We start from the raw sequence: 17,210 nt of genomic DNA, 5'->3' as shown, positions 1-17,210 counted from the left end.
TCACTGACAACAGATGTGGATTTCTCAATCTTATCAACAGTCCTCTCCCCACTAGATTAGATTAGATTAGATTAATACTAGTTCCATGGATCATGAATACGATATGTGGAATGAGTCAAATTTTCCAGTACATGACATAATTCCCCCCATGAACCATGGACCTTGCCGTTGGTGGGGAGGCTTGCGTGCCTCAGCGATACAGATGGCCGTACCGTAGGTGCAACCACAACGGAGGGGTATCTGTTGAGAGGCCAGACAAACATGTGGTTCCTGAAGAGGGGCAGCAGCCTTTTCAGATGTTGCAGGGGCAACAGTCTGGATGATTGACTGATCTGGCCTTGTAACATTAACCAAAACGGCCTTGCTGTGCTGGTACTGCGAACGGCTGAAAGCAAGGGGAAACTACAGCCGTAATTTTTCCCGAGGACATGCAGCTCTACTGTATGATTAAATGATGATGGCGTCCTCTTGGGTAAAATATTCCGGAGGTAAAATAGTCCCCCATTCGGATCTCCGGGCGGGGACTACTCAAGAAGACGTCGTTATCAGGAGAAAGAAAACTGGCGTTCTACGGATCGGAGCGTGGAATGTCAGATCACTTAATCGGGCAGGTAGGTTAGAAAATTTAAAAAGGGAGATGGATAGGTTAAAGTTAGATATAGTGGGAATTAGTGAAGTTCGGTGGCAGGAAGAACAAGACTTTTGGTCAGGTGATTACAGGGTTATAAATACAAAATCAAATAGGGGTAATGCAGGAGTAGGTTTAATAATGAATAAAAAAATAGGAGTGCGGGTTAGCTACTACAAACAGCATAGTGAACGCATTATTGTGGCCAAGATAGACACAAAGCCCATGCCTACTACAGTAGTACAACTTTATATGCCAACTAGCTCTGCAGATGATGAAGAAATAGATGAAATGTATGACGAGATAAAAGAAATTATTCAGGTAGTGAAGGGAGACGAAAATTTAATAGTCATGGGAATTCGTCAGTAGGAAAAGGGAGAGAAGGAAACATAGTAGGTGAATATGGATTGGGGAGAAGGAATGAAAGAGGAAGCCGCCTTGTAGAATTTTGCACAGAGCATAACTTAATCATAGCTAACACTTGGTTCAAGAATCATGAAAGGAGGCTGTATACATGGAAGAAGCCTGGAGATACTGACAGGTTTCAGATAGATTATATAATGGTAAGACAGAGATTTAGGAACCAGGTTTTAAATTGTAAGACATTTCCTGGGGCAGATGTAGATTCTGACCACAATCTATTGGTTATGAACTGCAGATTGAAACTGAAGAAACTGCAAAAAGGTGGGAATTTAAGGAGATGGGACCTGGATAAACTGAAAGAACCAGAGGTTGTAAAGAGTTTCAGGGAGAGCATTAGGGAACAATTGACAGGAATGGGGGAAAGAAATACAGTAGAAGAAGAATGGGTAGCTCTAAGGGATGAAGTGGTGAAGGCAGCAGACGATCAAGTAGGTAAAAAGACGCGGGCTAATAGAAATCCTTGGGTAACAGAAGAAATATTGAATTTAATTGATGAAAGGAGAAAATATAAAAATGCAGTAAATGAAGCAGGCACAAAGGAATACAAACGTCTCAAAAATGAAATCGACAGGAAGTGCAAAATGGCTAAGCAGGAATGGCTAGAGGACAAATGTAAGGATGTAGAGGCTTGTCTCACTAGGGGTAAGATAGATACTGCCTACAGGAAAATTAAAGAGACCTTTGGAGAAAAGAGAACCACTTGTATGAATATCAAGAGCTCAGATGGAAACCCAGTTCTAAGCAAAGAAGGTAAAGCAGAAAGGTGGAAGGAGTATATAGAGGGTTTATACAAGGGCGATGTACTTGAGGACAATATTATGGAAATTGAAAAGGATGTAGATGAAGATGAAATGGGAGATAAGATACTGCGTGAAGAGTTTGACAGAGCACTGAAAGACCTGAGTCAAAACAAGGCCCCGGGAGTAGACAACATTCCATTAGAACTACTGATGGCCTCGGGAGAGCCAGTCATCACAAAACTCTACCATCTGGTGAGCACAATGTATGAGACAGGCGAAATACCCTCAGACTTTAAGAAGAATATAATAATTCCAATCCCAAAGAAAACAGGTGTTGACAGATGTGAAAGTTACCGAACTATCAGTTTAATAAGTCACAGCTGCAAAATACTAACGCGAATTCTTTACAGACGAATGGAAAAACTGGTAGAAGCCGACCTCGGGGAAGATCAGTTTGGATTCCGTAGAAATGTTGGAACACGTGAGGCAATACTGACCTTAAGACTTATCTTGGAAGAAAGATTAAGAAAAGGCAAACCTACGTTTCTAGCATTTGTAGACTTAGAGAAAGCTTTTGACAATGTTGATTGGAATACTCTCTTTCAAATTCTGAAGGTGGCAGGGGTAAAATACAGGGAGCGAAAGGCTATTTACAATTTGTACAGAAACCAGATGGCAGTTATAAGAGTCGAGGGGTATGAAAGGGAAGCAGTGGTTGGGAAGGGAGTGAGACAGGGTTGTAGCCTCTCCCCGATGTTATACAATCTGTATATTGAGCAAGCAGTGAAGGAAACAAAAGAAAAATTCGGAGTAGGTATTAAAATTCATGGAGAAGAAGTAAAAACTTTGAGGTTCGCCGATGACATTGTAATTCTGTCAGAGACAGCAAAGGACTTGGAAGAGCAGTTGAACGGAATGGACAGTGTCTTGCAAGGAGGATATAAGATGAACATAAACAAAAACAAAACGAGGATAATGGAATGTAGTCAAATTAAGTCGGGTGATGCTGAGGGAATTAGATTAGGAAATGAGACACTTAAAGTAGTAAAGGAGTTTTGCTATTTAGGGAGTAAAATAACCGATGATGGTCGAAGTAGAGAGGATATAAAATGTAGACTGGCAATGGCAAGGAAAGCGTTTCTCAAGAAGAGAAATTTGTTATCGAATATAGATTTAGGTGTCAGGAAGTCGTTTCTGAAAGTATTTGTATGGAGTGTAGCCATGTATGGAAGTGAGACATGGACGATAACTAGTTTGGACAAGAAGAGAATAGAAGCTTTCGAAATGTGGTGCTACAGAAGAATGCTGAAGATAAGGTGGGTAGATCACGTAACTAATGAGGAGGTATTGAATAGGATTGGGGAGAAGAGAAGTTTGTGGCACAACTTGACTAGAAGAAGGGATCGGTTGGTAGGACATGTTCTGAGGCATCGAGGGATCACAAATTTAGCATTGGAGGGCAGCGTGGAGGGTAAAAATCGTAGAGGGAGACCAAGAGATCAATACACTAAGCAGATTCAGAAGGATGTAGGTTGCAGTAGGTACTGGGAGATGAAGAAGCTTGCACAGGATAGAGTAGCGTGGAGAGCTGCATCAAACCAGTCTCAGGACTGAAGACCACAACAACAACAACAATGACATAATTAAGTTAATTTAACAACACAAGTAAGTTAATATAACAACTTTTTTTTATATCTTTTTTATAATTTTTTGTTTGTTTTTTTTTTCTTTTTTTCTTAATTTATATCTAAAAATTCCTCTATGGAGTAGAAGGAGTTGTCACTCAGAAATTCTTTTAATTTCTTCTTAAATACTTGTTGGTTATCTGTCAGACTTTTGATACTATTTGGTAAGTGACCGAAGACTTTAGTGGCAGTATAATTCACCCCTTTCTGTGCCAAAGTTAGATTTAATCTTGAATAGTGAAGATCATCCTTTCTCCTAGTATTGTAGTTATGGACACTGCTATTACTTTTGAATTGGGTTTGGTTGTTAATAACAAATTTCATAAGAGAGTATATATACTGAGAAGCTACTGTGAATATCCCTAGATCCTTAAATAAATGTCTGCAGGATGATCTTGGGTGGACTCCAGCAATTATTCTGACTAAACGCTTTTGTGCAACAAATACTTTATTCCTCAGTGATGAATTACCCCAAAATATGATGCCATATGCAATCAATGAGTGAAAATAGGTGTAGTAAGCTAATTTACACCAAAATTTACAATGACCCTTATTGCATAAGTAGCTAAACGTTTCAGCAGATCATCAATGTGTTTCTTCCAATTTAATCTCTCATCAATGGACACACCTAAAAATTTGGAATATTCTACCTTAGCTATATGCTTCTGATTAAGGTCTATATTTATTAATGGCATCATACCATTTACTGGACGGAACTATATGTACTGTGTCTTACCAAAATTCAGTGAGAGTCCGTTTACAAGGAACCACTTAGTAATTTTCTGAAAGACATTATTGACAATTTCATCAGTTAATTCTTGTTTGTCAGGTGTGATTACTATACTTGTACCATCAGCAAAGAGAACTAACTTTGCCTCTTCATGAATATAGAATGGCAAGTCATTAATATATATTAAGAACAACAAAGGACCCAAGACCGGCCCTTCTGGAACCCCATCCTTGATAGTTCCCCAGTTTGAGGAATGTGCTGATCTTTGCATATTATGAGAACTGCTTATTTCAACTTTCTGCACTCTTCCAGTTAGGTATGAATTAAACCATTTGTGCACTGTTCCACTCATGCCACAATACTTGAGCTTGTCTAGCAGAATTTCATGATTTACACAATCAAAAGCCTTTGAGAGATCACAAAAAATCCCAATGGGTGGTGTTAGGTTATTCAGATCATTCAAAATTTGATTGGTGAAAGCATATATGGCATTTTCTGTTGAAAAACCTTTTTGGAAACCAAACTGACATTTTGTTAGTACTTCATTTTTACAGATATGTGAAGCTACTCTTGAATACATTACATTGTCAAAATTTTTAGATAAAGCTGTTAGAAAGGAGATTGGACGGTAATTGTTGACATCAGATCATCCCCTTTTTTATGCAAAGGTATAGCAATAGCATATTTCAGTCTATCAGAGAAATGAGCTAACAGTTTGGAAAGCTAGGATGGTGTCATCACTTTTACTTTGATGTGTGTTTATTGGCAGTACTGCACATATCATTTCCTGAAGTTAAGCATTGACCACCAATTTTGCCTCATATTTACACTGCTTGACATTGCTAAGGAACAGAGGCATTGTTGGACAGGAATAATCACAGGCAATGATGTCCAACATGAAATACAGTACAAATGTAACAGAGGTGGAATGGTACAATGGAAAAAACCACGACATAGGAGAGCAAGTTAACTGATGTAAGGAACAGTCATGTTTGACACGTCACACTCTCAACATAAATATTGTTATTGAACTCTCAGCAAGTAATATGTCCTCTTCAGGCACTAATACACATTTTGCACCTGTACTAAACTCTCAAGGTATCACAGGGGGATACTGTCCCGTCCCCTCCTCTCTTAAGGCAGTTTTCAGTTCTTGCATGGTTTTGGGAGGAGTTGTTCAATGAGAAACACTTCTGCTAAGAGCATTCCAGACACACACTACACGATTTAGGTCCACGGATTAAGACGTCCATTTCACCCATTCAAATATCTTCACTTTGCAGTGTGTCTGACACCTCAGCAGTCCTGTGTGGCTGGGAATTACCTTCCATAAACAGAAAGTCAGGACCTGCCACACCCCAGAATAATCTCCATGCAATACAGCACAAAGATATGCAGCATTGTTCAGCCTACCTAAGCCATACCGATGATGTTTATGACATTCTGTGCTGTGTAACATGTCCCCCCCCCCCCTACCTCCCTCCCTCTCTCTCTCTCTCTCTCTCTCTCTCTCTCTCTCACTCTCCCCTCTCTCTCCACACTATCTGGTGGCCAGAATCAGTTGCCACAATAAAGCAAGATTCATCAGAGAACATGACTCTGGACCACTGTCGCTGACCTAATCCTACATGCTCCCTACATGAATGAACTCTTCGTTCTCATGGCATGGCTGAAGTGGGATGCATTTAATAGGCTTTCGAGCATACAAACCAGCCTGATATAACTGCCGCGGAATGGTTCTAACAGACACACGTGTACCGTGTGTATTTATAGCAGTTGCAAGGTCTGCAGTCATCTGCCTAGGTGTGAGGTGTGTATCCAGTTTCACCACTACGGCTACGTATCAATCCTCTTGTGACATTTCCATCTTCAGAGGTATTTTTTTAACCATGAGATGATACTTCTGGACACACTCATTACTGTGGCCACAGTCATGACACTTTGACCAACTTCAAGCTGTACAATTGTTCATCCACAATCGCAAGCACTCAAATGATATCTTGCAGACATGTTGCCATACCACACAGAATGTTGCACTAATCAGCTCCACAACAATCTTTGTCAAACACTGTAATGCACAAACTGTTGAATAAACACAGATTGTTCATGCACAGGCTTCACTGCAGTTAACATGTCCTACCCTTTACAATTCATTCCACAAATCACTCTACTACCAAAACTGAGTATTCCTTGATGCCTAGGGATGTGTCCTATCAGTTGATCCCTTCTTTTAGTCACGTTGTGGCATAAATTCCTTTTTCTTCCATACTTGATTCAGTGCCTTCTCGATTGTTATTCAGTATATCCACCTAAGGTTCAGCATTATTCTGTAGCCTCACATTTGAAAAGCTTTTATTCTCTTCTTGTCTGATCCATTTACTGCCTACACTTCACTTGTGTACAAGGCTACACTCCAAACAAATATCTTGAAAAAAGAACTTCCTAATAGTTAAATTTATATTAGATGTTAACAAATTTACCTTTTTCAAAAATGCTATTGCCAGACTGCATTTTATATCATCTCTACTTCGGCCATCGTCAGTTGTTTTAGTGCACAAACAGCAAAACTCACTGACTTCTTTCAGTTTCTCAGTTCCAAATCCAAGTCCCAAGCATCACCTGACTTAATCAGACAAAGTTCCATTACCTTTGTTTTACTTTTGTTGATGCTCATCATATTATCTCTTTTCAAGACACTATCCATTCCACTCTACTGATCTTCGAAGGTCATTGCTGTCTCTGACAGAATTACAATGTCATCGGCAGTTTTGATTTCTTCTCCTTAAATTTTAATTTAATTCCCTTTCCGAATTTCCCCTTTGTTCCTTTTACTGCTTTCTCTCTCTACAGATCAAATAAAATCTGGGTAGGTTACAACCCTGGTACACTCCCTTCTCAGCAACTGCTTCCCTTTCACATACTTCAGCTCATAATAAGTCTGTTTTCTGTATAAGTTGCGAATAATCCTTTGCCAAAAATCAATTCAGAAAATTATAGTTTTGTTAATGGTGGGCACGATAAGACATTCTGTAAAACATTATTAAATGCCTTCTCTGAAAACTGTCTAGAACAGAACCTAACTCGTGTCGGATATAATGCAACAAACAGACCTGTCCTCTTTACTGATTTCAGTGACCATGGCAAGGTTCTGGCAACAACGACTACCAACATACAAGGAATAACTACCGTATTTACTCGAATCTAAGCCGCACTTTTTTTCCGGTTTTTGTAATCCAAAAAACCCCCTGCGGCTTAGAATCGAGTGCAAAGTAAGCGGATGTTCTGAAAAATGTTGGTAGGTGCAGCCACAACTAACTTCTGCCGTCGAATATATGTAGCACAGGCATGCTTTGCAGGCACAAAGACAAATACTGACGCCAAAACCTCTGAGTTAGTAAATAATTTAAAAAAAAAAGGTGGAAGAAGAGCTTTTTTATCTGCCCCGAATTTCGACCACTGCATTTTCATACATTATCCAACGAAGTAAATACAAATTCCGTATTGTTCATCTTCGAATGTAGCAGCATTTCAATGTACTATGAAAATCTGACTGGCAAGATTGTTTGGGATGTTTATCAATATGGCCAATTCTACGTTCTGAATTTTTTCGTACCTGTGAGAAGAGATGGTTTCTGATAGGAACTTTTATGAATTGTGAATCGCATGCAGTATTCTCTTCACCATAAGAATAATACGAATATAAACATTTTGCCATGTATTCTTTCGTGTTTGCTGTTATCTCATTTAAATCCTGTCTGCCTAATAAACTACGAAACTAGGGTGTGAGAACAGCAAACACGGAAGAATATACATATCATGTCATGTTTATATTCGTATTATTCTTATGCCTAATAGTGATACAGTCAGAAATGAATCACGGCAATTGACTAGATTTTTAAATCTAAGATGACTCTAATATCTGTGCAGAATGTAATGTATAAAAGAGGCGTCTGCAAAGATTTTCAAACGGCGAAAAATTTTAATATGTAGTCTATTATTTGGTTCTTGTTGATCGTTATCAAAGAAAGCAGCAGTGTAAGTAACAACAAATAGCAGTCTCTTGCCATTGTTTCGCTAATAAGACAATTCCTCTCTCTCTCTCTCTTTTATAAAAAAAATCGTAAGCGACGCTAGCGCCCTCAAAAGCAAGCCATGCCGCAAGCGGCGAGAAGTCGTGAACACACATTGACAAACAATGCATGATACAGTACAATAATACATTATCAGCTTAGAGTGACGTAAACACCTATAACAAAGAGAACGGCACTTATCAGATCAAAGAAAAATAAGCAATCGATTCAAACCAGACGAAGCACGTGAAAAAGGAAGGGTACCCGTATAAATACGGACGGAGCGCCTGACGCATAGCAATGGCTATCTGGTAAAGCTTAACTGCTAAGCTTACGACTCGAACCAAACTACTGTAGCTGTATAGTCATTCATTCGACCTAAATTGTGTCTCATATTACAATGGACCAACTTTGTTTTGATTTGCTGTTGCGGCCTAAAACTTTTCTCTCCCCTTGAATTTCGAGTCTCAAATTTCAGGTGCGGCTTAGATTCGGGAAATTTTTTTTTCCTTGATTTCGAGTCTCATTTTTCAGGTGCGGCTTAGATTCAAGTGCGGCTTAGATTAGAGTAAATACAGTAAAACAATCAGAAAGATGTGTGTTCAGTAAACTTTATAAGAAATGATTAGTGTCATATCTCAATGAGAAACTTGAAACTTTCAGGACAGCACAGACCGGAAGCATGTAGAGGACCTACAGCTAAAGTTTAGAACAACAGTTGACCATGCACAGCATAGATATTAACCAGTAGAGCAGTTCACAATGGGAGTGACTCTCCATGGTACACACTCACTGTAAAGAAACTTCTAAAAAGAAAACAGACCACTGCATAATAGGTGTAAAAGAAAGCATAAGATTACACACAGAGAGATGATGAGTGCAACACATTTGGCTGTCATGAGGGAAATGCATGCAACCTCCACTAATTACTGTAGCAGAATATTGTCAAATGATCTTTCACAAAACCCAAAGAAATTCTGGTCATATGTAAGGCCTGTTAGTGGCACCAAGGTTAGAGTAGTTTCAGCAACTGAGGTCTACTGACTCTTCTGGACACTGTCAACTTCAGCTGATGGTGCTATTCTGAAGATGGCCTAAGACTAGGCCAAAAACAATCATTTGAAAAACAAATAACCATTGTGATCTGGATTGTTTTTCACTAATTTTATATACCAAAGTTAGTGTCCAGTCCATAGTAAACGAGACTGGAACTGAAATGGACAGTAGCAAAGCAAAAGCTGGTTTTCAAATGTCCCTTTACAAAGGAAAACCGAGGATAATCGCCCCAATTTAATCCTCATTCCACTGAAAACATGAGTGAAATAAGTGCTAGTGTCAGTAGTGACAGCTGGAAACATTAAAACTAAACAAAGCTGCAGGGGCTGATGAAATCCCTTATCAGATTCTATACTGAATTTAGGGCTGAGTTAGCCCCTCTTGGAACTATGATCTATAGTAGATCCCTTGAACAAAAAACCATGCCCAGTAGTTGGAAGAAAGCACAAGTCATTCTCATCTACAAGAAGGATAGTAGAAGTGATCCACAAAACTACCATCCAATATCCTTGGACATCGATTTGTTCTAGAATCTGAGAACGTATTCTGAGCTCTAACATAATGAGGCATCTTGAAAAAAAGACCTTCTCTATGTCAAATAGCATGGATTCTGAAAACATCAATCATGTGGAGTCCAACTCACAGTTTTCTCACATGACATACTGAATATCTTGGATCAAGGCAGTCAGGCAAATGAAGTATTTCCTGATTTCTAAAAAGCATTTGACTCAATACCACACCTAAGTTTATCGTAAAAAGTATGAATAGTGGTCTTAAGTGAAATTTGTGACTGGATTGAGGACTTTTTGGCATGACGCAGCATCTCAAATGGAGAGTCAGTGTCAGACACAGATGTAACTTTGAGCACAGCCCAGGAGAACGTTTAGAAAGTCTATGTGTTCATGTTTTATATTAATGACTTTGTGGAAAATATTAACAATCTCAGACTTTTTGCAGATGATGGAGTTATCTATAATGGAGTACTATCTGAAAGAAGCTGCATAAATATTTAGTTAGATCTTGAGAAGATTTCGAAGTGGTGCAAAGATTGGCAACTTGCTTTAAATGTGCCAAATGTAAAATTTTACATTTCACAAAACAAAAAAACTTAGTATCCTACTAATATAATATCAATGAGTCACACTTGGAATTGGCCAACTCACAAATAGCTGGGTGTAGCACTTAGTAGGGATATTGAATGGAATATCACATGGGCTCAGTCATGTGTAAAGCAAGTGGTAGATTTCGATTTATTGGTAGAACATAGGTGGAGTGCAATCAGTCTAAAAAAGGAGATTGCTTACAAATCAGTCATATGACCCATTCAATATTGTTCAAGTGGGTGGGACCTGTATCAAACAGGACTAACAGGAGACAATGACAGTATACAGAGAAGGGCAGCATGAATGATCACAGGCTTGTTTGACCTTTGGGAGTGACGAAAGGAATATACTACAACACTCAACATATTGCTCACATAGGATGATTTACTGTCCTACACTCATACTCTCTGCTGGAAATATCACTTTGCCATGAAGAAAGATAATCCTAATCCTACTCCTAATGATCCAACTCCCCAAGACACTATCCAAATTGAACCCTGCCTGGAACAGTTCCGTCTTCCGTCACAGTGGGACCCACCTCCTCTTCCTCAAAATCACCCTCTCCAAACCTTACAGGAATTTCTCACTTCCAGCCTTGCCTCTCAATCCTTCTTGAAAAACCTTAATCCTACTCCCAACATCACCACTGCTGAAGCCCAGGCTATCCGTGATCTGAAGGCTGACCGTTCCATTGTCATTCTTCCAGCGGACAAAGGTTGCATGACCGTGGTACTTGATCGTCGGGAGTATGTGGCTGAGGGACTGCGTCAGCTTTCAGACAACACTACATACAAAGTTTGCCAAGGTAATCCCATTCCTGATGTCCAGGAGGAGCCTCAAGGAATCCTCAGAACCTTAGGCCCCCTACAAAACCTTTCACCTGTCTCCATCAACCTCCTGACCCCACCGACACCCCTAACTTCTACCTACTTCCTAAAATTCATAAACCCAATCATCCCAGCAGCCCCATTGTAGCTGGTTACCAAGCCCCCACAGAACGGATCTCTGCCTACGTAGATCAACACCTTCAACCCATTACATGCAGTCTCCCATCCTTCATGAAAGACACCAACCACTTTCTCGAATGCCTGGAATACTTACCCAATTTGTTACCCCCGCAAACCATCCTTGTAACCATTGATGCCACTTCCTTACACACAAATATTCCACACGTCCAGGGCCTTGCTGCGATGGAGCACTTCCTTTCACGCCGATCACCTGCCACCCTACCTAAAACCACTTTCCTCATTACCTTAGTCAGCTTCATCCTGACTCACAACTTCTTCACTTTATGAAGGCCAGGCATACCAACAATTAAAGGGAACAGCCATGGATACCAGGATGGCCTCCTCGTACGCCAACCTATTTATGGGTCGCTTAGAGGAAGCCTTCTTCGTTACCCAAAGTTTGGTACAGATTTATTGATGACATCTTCATGATCTGCACTCTCAGTGAAGAAGAACTCCAGAATTTCCTCTCCAACCTCAACTCCTTTGATTCCATCAGATTCACCTGGTCCTACTCCAAATCCCATGCCACTTTCCTTGATGTTGACCTCCATCTGTCCAATGGCCAGCTCCACACATCTGTCCACATCAAACCCACCAACAAGCAACAGTACCTCCATTATGACAGCTGCCACCCATTCCATATCAAACGGTCCCTTCCCTACAGCCTAGGTCTTCATGGCAAACAAATCTGCTCCAGTCCGGAATCCCTGAACCATTACACCAATAACCTGAAAACAGCTTTCACATCCCGCAACTACCCTCCTGACCTGATACAGAAGCAAATAACCAGGGCCACTTCCTCATCCCCTCAAACCCAGAACCTCCCACAGAAGAACCCCAAAAGTGCCCCACTTGTGACAGGGTACTTTCCGGGACTGGATCACACTCTGAATGTGGCTCTCCAGCAGGGATACGACTTCCTCAAATCCTGCCCTGAAATGAGATCCATCCTTCATGAAATCCTCCCCACTCCACCAAGAGTGTCTTTCCGCCGTCCACCTAACCTTCGTAACCTCTTGGTTCATCCCTATGAAATCCCCAAACCACCTTCCCTACCCTCTGGCTCCTAGCCTTGTAACCGCCCCCGGTGTAAAACCTGTCCCATGCACCCTCCCACCACCAACTACTCCAGTCCTGTAACCCTGAAGGTGTACACGATCAAAGGCAGAGCCACGTGTGAAAGCACCCACGTGATTTACCAACTGAACTGCCTACACTGTGAAGCTTTCTATGTGGGAATCACCAGCAACAAACTGTCCATTTGCATGAACGGACACAGGCAGACAGTGTTTGTTGGTAATGAGGATCACCCTGTGGCTAAACATGTCTTTGTGCACGGCCAGCACATCTTGGCACAGTGTTACACCATCCGGGTTATCTGGATACTTCCCGCTAACACCAATCTGTCAAAACTCCAGAGATGGGAACTTGCCCTTCAGTATATCCTCTCTTCCCGCTATCCGCCAGGCCTCAATCTCCGCTAATTTCAAGTTGCCGCCACTCATACCTCACTTGTCATTCAACAACATCTTTGCCTCTGCACTTCCGCCTCGACTGACATCTCTATCCAAACTCTTTGCCTTTACAAATGTCTGCTTGTGTCTGTATATGTGCGGATGGATATGTGTGTGTGTGCGCGAGTGTATACCTGTCCCTTTTCCCCCCTAAGGTAAGTCTTTCCGCTCCCAGGATTGGAATGACTCCTTACCCTCACCCTTAAAACCCACATCCTTTCGTCTTTCCCTCTCCTTCCCTCTTTCCTGATGAAGCAACCGTGGATTGCGAAAGATGAATTTTGTGTGTGGTTTGTGTTTGTTTGTGTGTCTATCAAGATACCAACGGTTTCGTTTGGTAAGTTACATCGTCTTTGTTTTTAGATATATTTTTCCCACGTGGAATGTTTCTCTCTATTATATTCTTATGTATAATCTGATTTCCATGAACCAAACAATGATAAATTCCATTGTAATACAGAAAGTCTAGGGCCCAAATTGTTTACTCAGACCGAGCTTAACAATTTGTTTAGCAATCTGGGCTTAACGAAAGAAAAAGCTGAATTGCTTGGCTCTAGATTAAAAGAAAATAACTTATTGGCAGCTGGAACCAACATACACATGTATAGTAAAAGAGAGCAGCAGTTTTCCAAGTTTTTTCAACAAGAAGGTAATTTAGTGTACTGCTCATACATTCCCAGTCTGATGAATGAGCTTGGTATTGAATACAAAAAGGAAGACTGGAGGCTGTTTATTGATTCATCCAAAACTAGTTTAAAGGCTGTTTTACTAGACAATGGTAACATGTATGCATCTGTACCAGTTGGACATTCTGTACATATGAAAGAAAGCTATGAAAACTTAGAAATAGTGCTAAATAAAATAGGCTATTATGCTCTTGGTTGGATGATATGTGGCAATCTAAAAGTAACATGCATGCTCCTTGGTCAGCAAGGTGGCTTTACCAAATTTCATGTTTCTTGTATGAATGGGACAGTAGGACTAAGGATGAACACTGGTGCAGGAAGAACTGGCCTGTGGGAGAGTCTTTAAAACCTGTCCAGAAGAACATTTTACGCAAAAACCTTGTAGATCCAGAAAACGTACTCCTACCACCTCTACATACAAAGTTAGGCCTAATGAAACAGTTTGTAAGGGTTTGGCCTAAAGATGGACCATGTTTTAAGTATCTCTGCCAAAATTTTCCACACCTTTCAGAAGCTAAACTAAAAGGAGGCGTTTTTGTCAGACGTGACATTAGAAAATTGATGTTTGATGTTAACTCTGAATCTACAATGACTTTAAATCAGAAATAAGCATGGGTATCATTCAAGCAAGTCATTACAAAGTTCTTAGGACATGAAAAAGACCCAGAAGATGTTTCTATTATAGCTACAATGTTAAAGGAGTTTAAAACTTTAAGATGTTTAATGAGCCTGAAAGTTCACTTTTTGAACAGTCATCTTGATTACTTTCCGGACAACATGGGAGATGTTAGTGAGGAACAGGGAGAGCATTTTTGCCAGGACATTAAAGTGATGGAAAAACACTACCAAGGCTGCTGGGACACTAAAATGATGGGGGTCACTTCACTAAGAAGTTCAGCAAGCGACTCATCATAGAAAAAGCTACACAAGAAGCTTCAAAGAAATAAGAGAAAGAAAATACAAACCAATTCCAGCTGACAAGTGAAACCTCTATTAACACATATGATCGTTTTAAGTAGCTTACTGTAAACACAAACCATGCTTATGTTGTAACAAAGCATTTCATTAATTTTCCTGTTAACCGAATAGCATAGGATTTTTATATTATATAATAGCATATTGCTCGAAAACTATGGGTGATACAAAAAAACTAAGGCTAGATTTGGATTCAGCTCATAAAAATCTATGAAGATCAGCTCTCAAAGTAAAAAAAAAAGTCTTTTAAAAAATATTTTTTGTAGGCCTGTGTAATCCATTCACTAAGCTGTTCATAGTAGTTTACCCACTTTCCTATTTCCTTATTCACTATTAGGCTTACTCCTATTTAATTTTATTTTGATAAATCCTGGACTCATCTAACCAAAAGTCATGTTCTTCCTGCCAGAGTACTTCACTAATTCCCACTGTATCTAAACTGAAACTATCCATTTTCTTTTCTAAATTATCTAGCCCACCTAGCCTGATTAAGGGATCTAACGTTCCACACTCCAGTCCGCAGAATGCCAGTTTTGTTTTTCCTTATTACTCCTGGATAGTTCCTGTATGGAGATCCAAATGGAAGACTGCTTTATCTATTTTATTTCTGGGATATATTATCCAACACAATGCCATCATCATTAAGCTATACAATAGAGCTGCAAGTACTTGGAAAATATAATGACTGTAGCTTTCCCTTGTTTTCAGCTGTCCACCTCAGCAATGTCCATGGTCCATGGGGAGATTCAGAATAATAAACTTACATAAATGTATTAGTATTATAAACTTACAAAGTTTAGACCACAGGAAACAACAAAATTTCATAATCCATCCCGTAGAACTATTTCACACAGAAAACAGTCGCAACATACCAATTGGCTGCATGCGATCTACGTTGGGCTCAATGGTGGAAGCGAGAGATATAATACTGCAACATTCAGTGGGGGGAGAATGAAGACATTGGCATATCTAAATAGATTAAAAATTAAAGGATGTGCGAAAACTATACAGAGATGAGTTCAAACATTCTACACGAACATACCGTAATGGCATCTTGTGACTGATTTTAAAATTATTGACAGAAATGTAAAAAAGGATCACCAATACAGCACTAAGTGAGACAGACTATCAGCAACCTTAATTAATGAAAATAAAAAGTTGTCAAATCTTGAGAGTTTTCTGTCATTTGACCGTTTCAATTAATGGCCCACGTCCTTTTCTCAGCTGATAAATCAACAAATGATTTTTTGGCAAGCTTTGTTAACAATATGAAGCAAACAACCTATGCCAACAATTTTGTACAGAAGTTTTATAATACGTACAAAAGACCTCACAATGTGTAAATAAAACACTTGTGGCAACTTGTAATAATTATGTAAAATATACTTTAATACAGGAGAATTAAGATGAACACACATTTCAAATGTACAAAAGGAAAAACAATTTTATGTTATTGATCTATTATTTCTAACAATAATTAAAGTTCCTTGATGGAAATATATCTAAAATAAGAAAAAGGCAATCACTTACCAATAGAGGACTGTGTGTGGTGCAGAGAAACACACAACAGAAAACAGCTGACATTAGCTTTTGAGCTATTACTCTTTTTCTAGTAAGAATGTACAGAATCACTCACACAAGCACACAGACACACAAAAGCAAGAGCTTGAAAGCTAGTGTAAACTGTTTTCTATTACGTGTTTCTGTGCACCACACACTGTCCTCTATAGGTAAGTAGTTGCCTTTCCCTTATTTTATGGATCTATATCTCTAGTGCTTTAAAAATACAGAATAATCATTAGCAAATAATCTTAAATGATTTTATTATTTTAAGTTCCAAGACACTAACGGCAGTGTGGCTGTGGGTCCCCTCACAATGTGGGGCCCATAGCACGTGTCACACTGATATTTGTGCTGTGTAGGTAAATCACTTAGAGTATGTTGTATTTAGAATCTTCTGTTAACACTGAGGAGAATTCTTATTAATCTGAGATTTCAGCACCTTGAAAAATAAGTTTGAATCTGACGTAAATGGAATACAGCAACAATCTTCTTTAACATTTTATGCACGCCATTAGAAAATTAAGCTGTGGGGGCAACACCTGTCAGATGTTTTTATGCTCTTACCTCAAGGTGATCATAGAGTGTGCGAATGACAGGATGACCCTGTGAATCGCTCGCTGAGCCTCCACCCCCACGATCACCTCCTGGACCTGTGTCACCACCAGCAACATCTGGCGCTGATTTTGCCAGCATACGATCCACGTCCAAAATCTGTAGGTGTGAAGGCAAAAATTTGAAATTATACGGTATGAAAACTCGTAGTCAACAAATGATGAAGACACGTAAGTAAGTCTGCAGTACACATTATTCTTCCTCTCTCATTACAAAGTTCCATTCCATTTATTCTCCACAAATCAATACGTGATATGTAACTGGACATTCCTAATACAAAAATAATTTTCCTTTTTTTCCCTAAACTGGAGCAACAAAAAATGAGACTAACAAAACAGGCTCAGATAAATTAGAAGAATTTCAGGAAGACTTGGAGGAGACACTATCAAAGATTCCTACCAAGAATATTATCATA

The 17,210-nt window shown here is 39.6% G+C and overlaps 1 protein-coding gene across 1 annotated transcript in view; it reads right to left on the bottom strand.

The window, feature by feature from the left end:
- Nucleotides 1–17,210, bottom strand: part of LOC126191382 (cleavage stimulation factor subunit 1) — a 169,946-nt gene that overhangs the window by 116,171 nt on the left and 36,565 nt on the right. Inside the window, exon 4 of the mRNA XM_049932234.1 lies at nucleotides 16,748–16,894. Within this exon, the coding sequence (XP_049788191.1) occupies nucleotides 16,748–16,894 (147 nt within the window). The remainder of the gene's footprint in view (nucleotides 1–16,747; nucleotides 16,895–17,210) is intronic.

Source organism: Schistocerca cancellata, chromosome 6 (genome assembly GCF_023864275.1).
Source record: "Schistocerca cancellata isolate TAMUIC-IGC-003103 chromosome 6, iqSchCanc2.1, whole genome shotgun sequence".
In the NCBI taxonomy this organism is placed as follows: domain Eukaryota; kingdom Metazoa; phylum Arthropoda; class Insecta; order Orthoptera; family Acrididae; genus Schistocerca; species Schistocerca cancellata.
Note: the sequence above shows the minus strand (reverse complement) of the source record. Positions and strands in the feature narration are given on the sequence as shown.